We start from the raw sequence: 16,157 nt of genomic DNA, 5'->3' as shown, positions 1-16,157 counted from the left end.
CAACATCTCCAAGAAAGATTCATTGACAATGTCATTGTCTAACCTCATCAGAGAGCATACACATAAATGCATACTTCAGATGGGGTTCAGAAGCCTAGAAAGTCCAATGAAGTTCTAAAACATAAACTAAGAAAAGTTATATGGCTACAATGAAGGTAGGTTTTACCTTCTACCTACAGCAGTATCTGCCAATCCTAAAAGCAAGAGAGTGACTACTATACTTGAAAAATAATTCTGGAAGTGGGGAGATAAAATGGGGTATTAAGGAGGAAGGGAGCAGAGGGCATCCAAAGACAGACCTATTAGATTGAGTTGGAGAATGATCCACTGGAGATCAGCATGCATGTGTACAACTAGGGCAAAGGTCGGAATCTACAGAAGTAAGAGTGATGACAATTAGTGAGTATATGAGAGCCAGAGAGGAGGAAAATGAACTCTATGGTGAATATGAGATGCCAACATGTCTTACAGAAGGCTAAATGAGGGTATAGAGTCTTGAGAAGAAATCTTGGTCTAGGTCCACTTGTCTTGAGGTAACAGGTAATAAAGCATGGAAGCGCCAAGACACAGCATCACACAGAATACATGCTCTTCAATGGCAGTCATGGGAGACAGCACACATTTGAAAACATGAATAGCTTAGAAACTCATACCTACTGACTTACAGACATCACACAGGAGTGTGTATTAGGGAAATGCAAATAAAAACCACTATAAGACATCACTTCAAACCCACTGAAGTTTTTTTTTAGGGGGATGGGGGTGAGAAAGGTCAGTCAGTTATGGGAGCTATCCCTGAACTTTTTCACTGAAGGCTAATGTTCTACTTTGAGCTGTGGCTCAAAGTTTTCTTGTGGTTAATTAGAGATAAGAGCCTCAGGGACTTTCTGGTCTAGATTGGCTTCGAACTGTGATCCTCAGATCTCAGCCTCCTGAGCAGCTAGGATTGTAGGCGTGAACCACTGATGCCCAGCTTGTTGTCATTTTCTTTAAGTGTGGAAATAACATTTTCCAGTGAGAATGTAGCAAACTTGGAAGCCTTTTGTACTATTCACAGGAATGTAAAATGGTACCAGCTATGTGGCAAAAACTGTGACTAGTTCTTGAGAATTAAGTATATAATTACCTTATGATGCAGCAAATCTGCTTCAAGAATATACCCACAAGACCTGAAAGCATGGATTCATATACCAAACATCATAGCAGCACTATTCACAACAGTCAACAGTTACAACAGCCCAAGCTTTCATCAACAGATGAGTGGATAAATAAAAAGTGGCATATGCTTAAAATGGAGTATTATTTAGCTCGACACATGCTCTGACTTTGATGAACTCTGAAGATAAGTTACAAAAGACAACCACCAAAGGACAAATATTGTATGGCTTCACTGTATGAGGCACCTAGAGTAGTAAAAAATCAGAGACAAAAAAAGAGATGGTGGTTGCCAAGAGGCCAGGAGGAGGGGGAAAATGGGGAATTATTGTTTAAGAGGTGCAGATTTTCAGTTTGGGCATGTGGAAAGAATATGGAGAAGGCTGTTGGTGATGGTTACACAAAAATGCAAAGGTACTTTGGTCCCACTCAACTGTATGCTGAAAAATGGTTTAAAAGCTGAACTATACTGTATATATTTTATCACAATTTTAAAGAGTCTAGCAGTTCCAGATATGCAAACTTGTCTGAAAAAAGTTATGATGCTGCCCACTAGCCAAAGTCAGAGCTAGTAACCTGAGCCAGATGCTACCAGTGCTAGCCAGTGCCATTAGCCAGAGGACAAACTTCCATGCTGCAATGTGTGCAGAAAGAATGTCAAAACATGTATCAGCATTTTCAACCACATCCTGTGTATCGGCAACACTAAGCCTATCATGTTCACGTGTGGAGAATATTGTGCTTGCTGGTTAAGTAAGCTGCTTCAGAGATACAAAGTGGATGACAAATCCCCCTCTGAATGCACCCCTAGCCTCCATTCTTTTCATCGAGGACTCCTGTCTCTTTCTCGTTCACAGACCACTAACCCACCTTCAACATCACCCCATGCCGCTCCACTGGAAACATTTTCCCATCAGCCAGACACAGGGCACACACACAGTAACGCATCTGAATCTTGCACATGCAAGTAAAAGACAGCAAGTACTCTAACTGGAAGAGGGTGTACTTTCAAGCGACTTTCCCAAAATGTAATCCCAGCTGATAAGCTGGAGAGGTGTAGTGCCAATACTGCTAGTCAGTTCTGAAACCAGGCTTGGCAAGGGATTCTGATGTTTAGCAGAAATGTAAAACTGCTAGTAATCTGAGGTTCTAAGAAAGATGAAGATGAGGGCTATGAGCCCTGTTTAGACTTTGTCCTTAAGGACTAGATAAGATGAGGGTTATGAGCCCCTTGTTTAGACTTTGTCCTTAGAACTGGATATTGACTAAGTGTGGGTAGAGAAACGTAGATTCTAACCTAAGATTGTTCAAAGATTATTATTATTATCATTATTAACAAGTAGTTGGAAATGTGGAACTCAAGGGCTAGGAGCTTAGCTTAATGATAGAAAACATGCATACCACTGGGAGAGGCTAAGTCACAAAACCATACTACTGATTGTTTGGCTAATAAACAAACACTGTCACTCACTTTCCTTTGTCCGCTGACTGGTCGTGGACACTAGATTATAGGCAGTGCAGCACTCAACACCCATATTTCTGATGAGTTACCAGTATGTACGCAGAGCATGGGGTAATCAAAGTGACCTCAGCAGAAACGTCACAACCATCCAGGTGACTTTTCATTCCTTGCCATCACGACTAAAACCTGTTGTGATAACTGAAACCATGCCTTCCACGTGCTGCTGCTACTGTTTATGTCTAAGCCAACAACCTAATAACAGCTCATGGTGACCCCAAGATTTGGCAGCCACTGCCAATACTCACTTCCTCTGCCACTGTCTCAGGAGACAAAGCCCACGCTGCAAGACTCAACAAAAGGAAAGGAAAACCCACCATGAGGACATGAAAGTCGGCGTCTGAGTCAGTCTGGTGAGGGAACCTAGTACTGCCCAGGCTGGGCAAGTCAGATAGCCATTGGAGAGTTGCTATGGAGCAGATCTTCTCAACTTCCACCACAAGCCACCCCTCCTCTCCCTCCTACCTCATCCAGCATGGAAGGGAGCACCCAGCCTTCACAAACCATTTTTTGGCCTGACTCAACCAGAGAAAAGAAAGAAGAAAGTCACTGGGCATGGCAACACTGGACTGTCATCTCAGCACTTGGGAAGCTAAGGTAGAAGGATCATGAGTTTGAATACAACCCGGGATACCTAACAAGACCCTACTGCAAAAGAAAAGCTTAAAGGGATAGTTAACGCTTGCCATCTCAGTTACTTGGGAGTTGAAAATCAGATTGTAGGTCAAGGTCAGTCTGACTTGAAAAAACACTGAGAGAGCCATTCCTCTATTCTCAAAGAACAAATGGACTTTAGCTGTAATCCTAGCTGTGTGGGAGGCACACGCAGGAGGATCACAGTCTAAAGACAGCCCAGATATAAACGTTGGGATGTGAGACCCTGTAGGAAAAGGCTGGAGGCGTGGAACAAGTGGTAGAGCTCCTGCTTAGCAAGTGTGACTCCTTGTGTTCAAGCTATAGTACTGTCTCCATACCCTCCCCCCCCCCAAAAAAAAATCAAATAATTTTTAAAAAAACTGAGGAAGTCTCATCCTCCAATGAATCCTTGACCCAGGCAATATATGAAACTCTGCCTGGAATCACCCCTCACCAAGTCTAGACACAGGTTCTTTGGGCATTTGTGAAGCACTTGGTTGGATTCCAATTTCCACTGCCTCTGCCAGAAAAACCACTGAACTTCCAAAAAGTGCTCCATGAGCTGTCCAACATTCCCAGACTCCCACCTTCCTGACTAGAGAAGTTCAGACTAATTTTAGAGGCAAGGATGTCTTCCCTGAGCTATTGGCTATCCAGCTTTCCCACCCCCATCCTGCTCACACACCCAACATGGCTAATGCTGAGAAAACAAACAAATCTAGCTATCCACAGTCTGATGGGATACCTGAAAAGCAGCCAAACAAGCCAGAGGGCAGCTACGGCACATTAATGAACAGCTTTACAGAAAACCCTTCCTAAAGAAATATATGTAGTCCCTGAGACAGTGAGGGAGAGACAGCAGTGGAACAACTCAGAAAGGCCAGCAGGGAGAGAGAGACAAAGCAGAAAAACTCACTGAGAAAGAGACACCAACAGACAGATGGGGAAGGAGAAAGGGCAGGGATGACAGAGACAGAGACTATATGAAAGAGCCAGTCTGAAGGTCATTTCGTCTGTGATTTTCAAAAGTACGTCATTCCCCTGAACACCAGACTTCACTTAAAAGTAAAAACACATTGGGGGTTCACTGCTTATTCTCAAACACTCACTATCCCCATTCAGATGTTGCTTTAAAGGACCTTCAGGTCACCCCCTTGCCCTCTAACCATGACCGCTGGCCCAGCTTTTCTCAGACTTTCTCCCAGTAAGGTAAGGCCAAGGGATAGCACTACTGGACTAAAAGGGAGCGAACAGCCTAGACAAGCAGGATGAGGCCTGTCCCTTACCTTCAGCAGCACCACATCCACTGTCCTGTCCACCTTGGAGATATCACAAAGGCTGTAGCGCCTCTTGTGCCGTTCATACATTTTGTCCAGATACAGAAGAGGAGAAATTAAACTCAGAAAGTAAACCCACTGTTAACCTGGGAACCAATGTGCTCATACAAGTCAGAAGTCCAAATTTCTCTGCGTTCCAAATTTCTTTACACAGAAAACCCTCAAGGGCCAAAAAATTAAAAAATAAAAAAAGATAGGAAGAAAAGAAAGCTTTAAAAAGAAACCAAGCAGAATCCAACTCCTTGAATTGACTGAGAACTTCGTGGCAACTTCAGAGTGCTGAGATGATCTTATAATTCATAATAAAAGCAATGGATTCCCCAAGGTCTCTGTCGTACAGATCCTGACAGAAGGAGAGGCACAGACTGCGTCCATCACTGACAGTAGTAACTCCAGAAGAAAACTCAAGACCAAATCGACTAAGCATAGTGGTTGACGCGTGTAAGGGAAAAAGAAAAAAACAAAGCAGGCAATAAAAATCCAGTATGTACTTTGCCAAGATGACGAGAGGAAAAAAAGAAAAGAAAAAAAAAAGGTAACAATTCTATTTCAGAGATGATGTGAGAAAATTCACTAAATTTCCCCCTTAAAATAATAAAGATAGGAAGACCAATTTTCCTTGTTAAAAAATAAAAATAAAGAAGACAAAAAGCTGGCAGTGCTTTTCAAAGAATGAGTCTGTAGTCTGTCTCTTGCTCAACAGGCAGCTGGACCTGGGCTTGGTTTTGATTTAAATTGAAAATATCTAAGAGTAAAAGGAAAAACAGACCACTCCTCTGGCTGCTCTCCTCCTCCGGCCAGCCCTTCCCACCCCAGCCTCCTCCCCACTGCTTTCCTTCTCTCTCAAGAACGTCACTGCTTGCCCTTTCAGCTCTACACCCGCAGCCTTGGAGGTTTGAAAACCTAATTGCAGTGGTGGGAACATGATTCATCTACAGACGAAGAGGAGAAAAACAAGGCTTCCTTTTCCAACCGGCTTCCTCCTGCTCCCCCCCCCCCCCCCCCACACACACACAGCTCCCTAGGAAAAAGGCTCTGTCAGGCATTGCGAGGAGAAGCAAGCCCTTTGATGTCAGGATGGTATGCTAATAAAGAAAAGGGGGTGTCATCCCAAACACCACAAGTCTGTACAACACACTCAGCTATTCCAGGACGTATAGAACACTGAATCTACTGAAGGAACTATATATATACTTATAGCTCCCTGCCACATGCACACTGATGATTTCATATGAGAAAAATGTTAGCCAAGTATTTCAGAGTTGTGTCTCCAGGACCCAGAAGTGGCTATGAAAATGTCTGGAAATGTTCAGAACTCACCAAGAATTAAGTTTTTCCTTTGAGTTGGGGCTGGGGGAAGAAAGTCAGAGGGGCTTAAACAAAATGAGAGAGAAGGTATAAACAATTAAATGTGAGCATATGAGTGTGTGAGTGTGTGTGTGTGTGAAGAGTCCACTGGTTGGGACTTCCTCACCAATGCTTTTAGGACATGTTAACTGACCCTTGTGCTTGGCTCTGTTATTTCATTTGCCTTCTGGACCCTTCTGGACCTTTCTGGCTATTACCCTATCCTACATCCTCAGGAGAAGATTTAATCTAGAATCATCCACTCACCTCAGATACTCTTCTACTTGGACTGAAAATGACTGGGAAGAAAAGCAAAAAGAGAGAGAAAAAAAGAGGAAGAGGGAAAAAGCATTTTCTCTTCCCAGAAAGAATGACATACATTTTTCCTAACTGTTCAGAGTAATTCATAGGCAGACAGGGAGGGTGTGAATATTGGATTTCAAACATGGCAACAGAAAGGAAGAAAAGAGATTCAGTGCCTCAATTCCTATCAATATTGCAAAGCTGGTGAAAGCTATTTTTTAGGAGCTATAAAGGGGTACAGAAGATCTGATGAGTCTCCATTTCCTTAGGCCAGGCATTACCCTCGAAGAAGATAAATACAACAAACCCAGCAAGGATTGCAGGTTGTTCTCTTCTATGTATCTATTAATGTTATCAAAGTCTCAGCTACATCCAACTACAAGGCTTTCCACTCCCCTATCCCTCGATAGTACACCATTACAGGCTGTACCATCAGTGAACAAACCATGGCTCTATGTGCCAACATGTATACAGTTGCTTATCACTAGAGTTGTTGCAAAAAAAAAAAAAAAAAAAGGAGAAATAAAACAATTAGACAGATCCAAAATCATGGAAATCTGAAAAGGGATTTACTAAGATTCCCTAACAGTGTGGTCTAGGACATGACTGAAATCTTACAGGCTTCAGTGTTAACTTTTCTATATTAGCTTTCTTCCTTCTCCTCCAATGAAGCGTAAGGCTGCCTCCTCTCTGTCCTCAACATTCTCTGTTCCTTATGGCCACTCCCTCCTGTCCTAATTAGAATCAAGTGTTTCCTGCTTCCAAAGTTCCCAGGGACTTCTCTGGGGATCAGAAATACTTTTAATTCCCATAAAACCTTTCTGTCCTAACATCCAAATAGTGACTTACAGCAGATAATCTCTATCAGTTGAATAGATACTTTGTCCCTTGCTGAAAAAGCAAATAGAAGTAAACAAGGTCTCTGTTCTGGGAAAGTTCATATAACCAGAGAGACATGCGTTTCAAAAAATAACGTAACTCTCGAGTAGCTTCCATGTTTGAGAGTATAGATTAACATTCAGCTGACTTTGTGTACCACACACCAAAAAAATCTATATTTTCTTCACACATAAGCATAATTAAGAGGACAATGAAAAATTGTCCCTGTGTAGTCTATCTCATCTTGGAGAACAAATACTTTGGGTGGGAAAAGTCTGTCTCCCTCAGGACCTGCTCAGAACCCCAGCCCCGAAGACAGAGTCTGCAGTTCTGTGCTTTTCCTGCTGATGTGACAATTCCAAGTTTTTATCAAAAACAGCTGGAACCACGAACCGTTACTTTGTTATGGTTTTGAAACACAGCAACCAATCATTTCATATCTGAACCAGAGCTGAGAGTTACAGATTTTAAGGGGCTTGGTGATAATTCCCCCTTTCTTTAATTAATTACAAGGTTAAATACATTAACCAATTATTTAGATGTTCTTTTAGGTCAACACTGTGAGGTCTGCCTCTTTGGTTCCAGAAAGAACAGAAGCCCATCTCAGGTCCCACAGAAAAGTTTCGAATTAGGATGCCATCTAGTGGAAAGCATATGCTGATGTCCCCCTCCACCAAAAAAAAAAAAGTGAGGGTGAAAGGGGGAGCATAAGTTAAGGGGGGGTAAGGCAGGATCTAGTTACTAAACATTTTTCCTGAAACCTCCAATGAACATAAGCAACAAGCAACATGTGACTGCAGATTGGCCAAAGATCAATTGAGTCTCCGCAGGGAACACAAGGTACTAGAGTGAAATCCCTTCTCTTTTTCCCTGATATATCTTTATGTAGCCCTGATGGATGTGGGACATGTTCACCTGACTCTGTGGCTATAGATTCTTAGACTTGAAAATGGAAGGGTTCAAGCTATATAATAATAGGAAGTCTTTCTTGCTCCAATACTACACACGGTCAGCCAGACACTAAGTCTCTGTTCCCTGACATAAATGGATGTAGTGAGATTCAGGAGAAAAATAGGAATCAAGATAATCTCTCGTGAGGGGTCAGGAATGTGGCTGAGTGGTAGTAGAGGGCTCACCTAGCATGTATGAAATTCTGGGTTTGATTCCTCTGTACCACATACACAGAAAAAACTGGAAGTGGCACTATGGCTCAAGAGGCACAACGCCAGCCTTCAGCAAAAAGTGTCCAAGGACAGTGCCCAGGTCCTGAGTTCAACCCCAGGACTGGCAAAAAAAAAAAAAAAAAAGATACGCTCTCAAAACTTACAGAAGATAACAGTGCAGAAATTATTTCTGCTTTTAGGTTTTCCAATCTTGGTCTTCACATGAAATAGGAAGGAAGGGAAAGTTTTCATGGGCATTTGCATTAATCTATTATCTCACTTGAAAATAGCATGTTCCCCAGTATCAAGCCTTTTGTTGGCGACAAAATTTATTAGAATATAGATGGACATTTTAGCCTTCACTTGAGTAAATGTTCAAGGAGAAGAGACGACTTGTTTATAGAATGGCCACAAAGACCTGGCTTCCCCCTAGACCTTCCTTTCATGTTGCCATGGAAGAGCTTAAGTGATGTTGTCCAGGGAGGGAGGCCTGCCTTTCCCTCTGCCATTTCAACTGACAGCACTGGAGGTCTCCAAAGGGAAACACAGTAAAGCAGGAAGCAGCAACAAGTGGCTCCTTCTCTTTAACCCTTCACAGCCCTTCCAAGAGGAAATCGTGAAGCAATTTGGCTGACAGCAACGATTTGACAACAAAAGCAATAAAGCAAGAACAAAACAAAGATGGAAAAATCTAACAACAGTCACTTTACAAGGAAGTGGTGCTATGGCTCAAGGAGTAGGGCAGTATCCTTGAGCCAAAGAGCTCAGGGACAGCGCCCCGGTCCAGAGTTCAAGCCCCACAACTGACTCCCAAAAAAGTCACTTCACAAGTGTGCACTCTTTAGGAGAAATACATCTCAAGAACAACCACAACAAATGTTAATTTTCACTAAACTTGTAAACAGATTTGTGAAACAAAAGGAGGGAGGAGGGACTGGCAGTGGTACCTGATCCTATAATCTCAGTGACTTGAGTGGTCAAATCTAAAAGACTGAAGCTCCCAGCGGGCTGCAGCAGAAAGTCAGTGAGACCTGTGACTCAAGAACAGCGCTAGAGCATGCAAAGTCAGCGATGTGAGTGAGAGGATCACCACCACACCAGTCCAGGCACAAAATGTGAGACACTGTCTACAAAATAATTAACGCCGCTGGGCAGTGGTGACTCATGCCTATAATACTAGCCACTCAAGAGGCCGAGATCTAAGAATCCCACTGTGAGGCTAGCCCAGGGAGGGATGTCCATGAGACTCTTCAATTAACCACCAAAAGGCCAGAAGTAAGCTGTAAATCACAACACCAGCCTTGAGTGAAAAATGCTCAGGGGCAGCATCTAGACCCTAGGGTCAGGCCCCAGTACTGGTGCACGCGTGTGTGCGCGCGCACACACGCACGCACACACACACACACACACACACACACACACACACACACACAAATAAATAAATAAGTAAAGAAAACAAGAAAGCATGGGGCCGGGAGTTTGGCCTAGTGGTTAAAGTGCTTGCCTAGCATGCACAAAGACCCGGGTTCGATTCCTTGGTACCACATATACAGAAAAAAGCCAGAAGTGGTGCTGAGGCTCAAGTGGTAGAGCTCTAGCCTTGAGAAAGTCCAAGGACAGTGCTCAGGCCCTGAGCTCAAGCCCAGGACTTACTGGCAAAAAAAAAAAAAAAAAAGAAAACAAGAAAGCAAAAAGAGCTGGGGTGTGGCTAGAGTGGTATAGAGTGTTGGTCAGGATTCAAACTCCAGTATCAAGGGAAAAGAAGAGAAAAGAGGGGATACAGAGAAGAGAAAAAAGGGATACAAATTAATTTCTGTTGACTCTGGAAAGTGTTGGTTATCATTGCTCTGCTAAAATAAAAACTTGCAGTACAGGCACACCACAACATATCTCATCAGTTTATAGAAATTATGTGGTGTGCCTGTACTGCATGTACCACATACATGAAAACAAAAGCAACTCCTATGTTTTCTTTCATAATGAAATGACACAAGGGTGTCTTCCCACATGTGGAAATCTTACCAACTTCATGAAACCAGTTAGGTGCAAGTTTTTATTTTAGCAAAGCAATGATAACCAACACTTTCCCCCCTAAGTATTAACCGTAAAAGGGGGGCATCCTCCCCCACAACTTCTTACTCTTAAACATACTAGTAATATTTTCCAGAGTCAACAGAAATTAATTTGTATCCCTTTGCTATTTTTCCTATCCAATAATTTGTATAACCAACTAAAACTTGGACATTCATCATGAAGTGTTAGGGTAGTTAGAGGAAAGATGTCTGTCGCTTCAAGTGTTGAGTACAGATCAAGAAAACAAAGTGAAGGTTCAAGAGCATTTACCACTCACAAAACTTTGAGCACGGATAAGACTGACCAGGTTTCTGCCCTGAAGAACTACCTACAAGGTGGCAGCAAGAAACAGATAGTAAGTGAATCTGAGGGACCACAGAGATAACCAAGAAGTGCTAGGATCAATGGATGAACGGATGTGCAAGCCTGGACCTCAGGGGAAGCGCTGGGATTGGGCCTGCAGACTTGGATATCAAGACACAGAGGTGACAGAAAAGAAAACTAAAAGAACCAAGTATTTCATACAAAGAATGGTTAGTCACGCCAACTGATGTGAAAAGCCAAGGAAAGAAGTGAGCTTTGCTGTTGAATTATTTCACAGATGGGGGTAAATGAGGATAGTGCTAATGAAACGCTAGGGTACTAAATATTGTATTGAAATATTCTATTCAATTATTCAATTTCACTGGTGAAAACTTATACTTTCTCAGAAGCAATACACTCAGTATTCTCTAATTTTCTCTCAGGATACATTTCCATTAAAGAGAAGTACCTTCACAAATCCCTTTATTAGAGTTATTGTAGGATTACAAACCTGGTAAAAAAAAATTTATATATATTGTACCTTGGAGAACTCAGTAACATTTAAGAGAGAAAAAGAACCATTAGTAAGGAGTTATCACTGTGCAGTAGGTATGAATGTCCTTTTTGAAGCTACCAGAGAAAGCCCTGAGTGACAATGTGGGTGAATGCATAGAAAAAAACTGCTTGTAGCCAGAGTAGACAAGCTGGATGGACAAAGGATGTTTTGGCAACAAAAGGGAAAGAAGGGGCCAACAAGAAGCTCCCTTTCCATACAATCATCTATGACAATAACAAAGCTTCTTCTATAAAACGATGAAGTAAAGCAAACAATGTGGACATTAACAGAGCAGAATTTCCTAATGGGATTTTGTCATCACTAGCATGTAATAATAGTCAATTAGTAACAAGGTAATAGATGTGAGCCAAAATTGTTTATCCAGGCAACAAATATTTAAGGGTGTATTGTAGAGGTTTTGTACCAAGAAATATGCTTAAAAAGATAAAAATGCATGAGCTATTCTGGATCCCTGAAAAGTAATAGTAGTGAAATTGCACAAACCCAAGACTGCCTGGTTAGCAAAGTAATCTTTGTATCTTTAGCTGCAGTAATTAGGAAGGAAATTTCCTTTAGAGCGATTTTAACATCAAGAAACAGGAGAGAGGAGATAAGTATGGCATACTAAGAGTATGAGTGAAGGGAGCTGTGTTAATAAACACCAGGTCTGATAGAGGAAGGGCAAGATGTCTAGTCCCATGAATGGATTCATAAGGAGTGCTATGACACCCAGCTGAGGGAGCTAGGATACAGAAGCATATGCAGAAGTGCACACCTCAGAAGTCAGACCCAATTCAGTTCTCCCCAGGAGCCAAAGAAGGCTTTGGAGCAGAAAAGAGGTCTGATCTGTGCCCTACTAATTCAGGAAAAAGATGTGAAAGTCTTCAGCCTTCTTTCAATCCTCTGAAAAAATTCCTTATTGCTCTATGAATTCTGGCCAATCTCATTTTCCATTATTTTTCAAAGGTTGGTGTCACCAAAGCTCCAAAACTTGGATGTGGTTCTTCCTATTTCAAAGTTCACTGTCTTTAGACGAGTTTCTAGGACTCTCTCCCTTGTCTATCCACCTTAATCGAAGTCCACCCATCGCACCCCACTTTCCTAAGACAGCTTTCCCTGCCTATACCTGTCCTTTGCACTCACACTCCTGCAGTGTGTTGACTCTGATGCACTGGTGTCCGGGCCTGATGGTTTGACTGTAACAAGCACGAGAAGCTCCTTAAAACAGTCATTTCCTTATTGTTCTGCTCTAGTGTACCAGAAACAGTATAGGATATCCAAAGGCCAGATGACTAACAGACCACGTTCTCATGCACCACCACAATCACACCCTATAACATTCACAATGCCTGGCCAAATTTAACTATGAAATAATAACAAGGGGGGGAACTGCCCATATGAACATATAAAGGTGAGTAATCTAAGGCCAGCAGGGTGGTACACATCTATAAACCCAGTTACTTGAGAGGTGGAGATAGGAGAAACATAGTTCAAGGCCAGCCCAGACCCCCTCTCCCCCCAAAAAAAGGCTATTGTTGGGGCCAGGAGTTTGGCCTAGTGGCAGAGTGCTTGCCTAGCATGCACGAAGACCCAGGTTCAATTCCTCAGTACCACATACATAGAACAGCTGAAGTGGTAGAGCATTTGCCTTGAGAAAGCCCAAGGATTGTGCTCAGGCCCTGAGTTCCAGCCCCAGGACTGGCAAAAAAAAAAAAAAAAAAAAGTATTATATGTTGATCTCAACAAATGAGCTTCGAAAAAGGATGGCACAGCCCTGTAACCCCAGCTAAGTTTGAAATAAGGGGAAACGACATGGATTGAGACTGTCCCTGGGCATAAACAAAATAGGTCCTATCTGGGAAATAAGTACAAAGCAAAAAGGGCAGGGGCATGGCTCAAGTGGTAGAGCACTTCTACTGCAAGGTGAAACCCTGAGTCCAAACCCAGTAAACCACACACAAGAAGTGAGCAATAAAATTATTTAGAAGAATAAAAGTTCTAGTGGGACATAAAAACTTAGGAAAAATTTAAATCCTATGTAAAACAAACATGTTCCTACTTTAGAAGATTATTTGTTCTCACGCTTCTCTTCACAGCAAAAAGAATAGCACTAGCTAGCATAGTCATTCCATCAGACGAGCCAGAAAATAATTCAACTTTACATGGAAGATGCTCCTCGTCCTACAGGCAAACAGACACCACTGTACAGTCATGTTTCAAAAAAAAAGTTAGTACAATAGGCTCTTCTATTAACTGTCCAAAAGACAAAAGGAAGGGAGAAAAAGAAAATCCTTCATGACAAACCTGGTGGTACTGCTGTCAGGTTCCCCTGGGCATCTGCATACCACTAGAGCCATAAATCTGGTTCTGGCCAGTTGGAGACTAGTGTTGGGAGACTGTATCTGGATAATTTTTCTTTCTTTCTTTTTTTTTTTTTTGCCAGTCCTGGGCTTGAGCTCAGGGCCTGAGCACTGTCCTTGGACTTTCTCAAGGCTAGAGCTAAACCACTTGAGCCTCAGCACCATTTCTGGCTTTTTCTTCTATGTATGTGGTACCGAGGAATCGAATCTGGGTCTTCGTGCATGCTAGGCAAGCACTCTACCACTAGGCCAAACTCCCAGCCCCGTATCTGGATAATTTTATTCAACTAGATATTTCAATATTCTGGAAAAATTTTAAAGTACAACAAAACTCAGACTAAGTTGCAAGAAATTTACTTAGCAAGGGTTTTTATCACAAAGGGACACTTAAAGAAGAGGAATGGTCCTTTTGTCTCACAATCAACATGCACAGAAGTGAAGGGACGGCTAGCAGCTTAATGACTTCACCTATCAAGAACTCTGGAGCCAGCCAGTTTTGACCAAGTGACATGAACCTCTAATCCTCAGTTTCTCATCTGTAAAATGGGGATAAAAGTAATAAGGGCAAACAGTAAATGGACCGACTGTGGAGAGTATCAGATATAGTGGCATGAGTATGGAATTAGTTCTACAATATTTTTGCTTTATGAAAACCATTACATAGCCCACATGGGTTCATATAAAATTAGAACCAAATAACTGTAATTCTGACTCAAGTCAGCAGTGACAGAACAAAATACTTGCTGAATCAGACTACCACACTCTCTCTAGGTATGTGTTGAATTATGGGACAAGAAAGCATGAAGAGCTTAAACTTCCTGTCTTTTCTTAAGTGGAAAAGACAGGGAGGTCTTCAAAGCTAAGACCAGAGGAGTTACTGGGGCATCTGAATGCCACTCTGTTTAAAAAAGAAGTGGTTCTTAAAAACAAAACAAAATAGAAAAGAACTGGAAACATAGAGGAGTTACAGTTTACGTCGGAGGTGCAGGCAATGGGGGAGCCTCTCCATCTGAGGCAAAGGGGAAAGAAGAAAAGACAGATATTTATAGATTTTTTTTCCTGGCCAATCCCCAAGTGCCTAATTTGGACTGAAATTAAGATATCCCTGAAACAATCCCTATCCAGAAAGCTGCAAATACCAATGTGACCCATTGTGATAAAGAGCATTTGGCTCTTAAGTAACTGATTCTGGAAGAAGCTGAGCAGTGTCTTTCTTGCCAACTTTTCCCCACCTCTTCTCACAGAAGACTGCTATTAAAGCCACAGCCCCCTGACATCTGGTGGCCGCATCCACACCCTCAATCTGGCCACAAAGTTCTTCCTCGTTTATGAAAGCCTGTGGAGTCTTTAAGCTCCCCTCAAATGCTATAACATCCATAAGGCCTCCATAAAACACCTTAGTAAAAAGAGAAATGAGCCTGTCTCTCCTCTAGCTCTAATAGACTGTGGTAGGACCTACCCATCCACTATGGAAGCAATTGAAGTTTCTGGTGTGCAAGTCCAGCAACTGGTTCCTGAAGTCCACTTATATCTGTGGGGACAGGGATGTGTTCAGGATTCCTATGGAATGCCTGAAATAACTAACAGTACCAGTGCTGCACACATCAGGGTTTCTACATGCCCTAACGCACTGCCAGAGTACCAGAATTAAGGTGTCTCTCCAAACCTTCTGCTGGCATCATTACCTTTGCACTGAGGGGATACTGCTCACACACAAACACTGAAATATTAAAGCTCATGATCTGTGGGCTAAAAAGCAAACCTAAGGGCACTGTGCACATACTACATTCCAATCTTGAAAAGGCATCCTGTACAGACTCCGTTTGGGTTTTTGGGGTTTTTTTGTCCTACAGCTTGAACTCAGAGCATAGGTGCTGTCCCTGAGATTTTTTTTTTGCTTGAGCTCATTTGCCACCACCTGAGCCACAGCTCCACTTCCAACTTTTTGGTTGTTAAATGGAGTTGAGTCTGATAGACTTTCCTACCTGGGATGGCTTTGAATCACGATACTCAGATCTCAGCCTCTTGAGTAGCTAAGGGTTGCAGGCATGAGCCACCTGACTAGGGATTCCTTTTAATGAGTTCAACTGCAATGGCAATCACGTGAAAGCTACACGCATCCAAAATCCTTTCACTGACACAAGGAGGTAAAGAGCCAGTTTTGTTAAGGAGAAAAATAAATTCATTGGGCTTGATGTGAAGCAGACACAGCACCAGGCTTCAACACTAATGAGAGAAAAGGGCCAGAGCTCTATTTCCCTTCTTCCATCATTCCATTAGGGAAACCTAATGACTCCTAAGGAGGAACATAGCCTATTATGCTGTGTACATGGGCAATATCAACAGGAACTGTTGCATGGCAAAGTAATAAGGACACATACATCACTTCCTGGAACTGGAGTAAAAAGACTGAACTCCCTATTTCAAGAAAAAACAGTGCTAGCAACAGGAAAATCCCCTTAGTGAAACAGCTCAGCAGAGTTCACTTTGTGCCTGGTGCTGTAATACCATGGCATCCACAGATAA

At 42.3% G+C, this 16,157-nt stretch overlaps 1 protein-coding gene across 2 annotated transcripts in view; it reads right to left on the bottom strand.

Annotated features, from left to right (window-relative positions):
- Positions 1-16,157, bottom strand: part of Akap13 (A-kinase anchoring protein 13) — a 149,452-nt gene that overhangs the window by 55,088 nt on the left and 78,207 nt on the right. Inside the window, exon 1 of one of the 2 annotated variants that reach the window (XM_090321515.1) lies at positions 4,597-4,832. The exons of the other annotated variant lie outside the window; for it this stretch is intronic. Within the exon in view, the coding sequence (XP_090177641.1) occupies positions 4,597-4,677 (81 nt within the window). The 5' untranslated portion in view covers positions 4,678-4,832. Of the gene's footprint in view, positions 1-4,596; positions 4,833-16,157 lie in introns of those variants that run through there. 2 annotated transcript variants of the gene reach the window in all.

This window comes from Megascapheus bottae, chromosome 30, assembly GCF_031878675.1.
Source record: "Megascapheus bottae isolate mThoBot1 chromosome 30, mThoBot2.hap1, whole genome shotgun sequence".
NCBI classification, from domain to species: Eukaryota; Metazoa; Chordata; class Mammalia; order Rodentia; family Geomyidae; genus Megascapheus; species Megascapheus bottae.
This window is presented reverse-complemented; position numbering and strand designations above follow the sequence as displayed.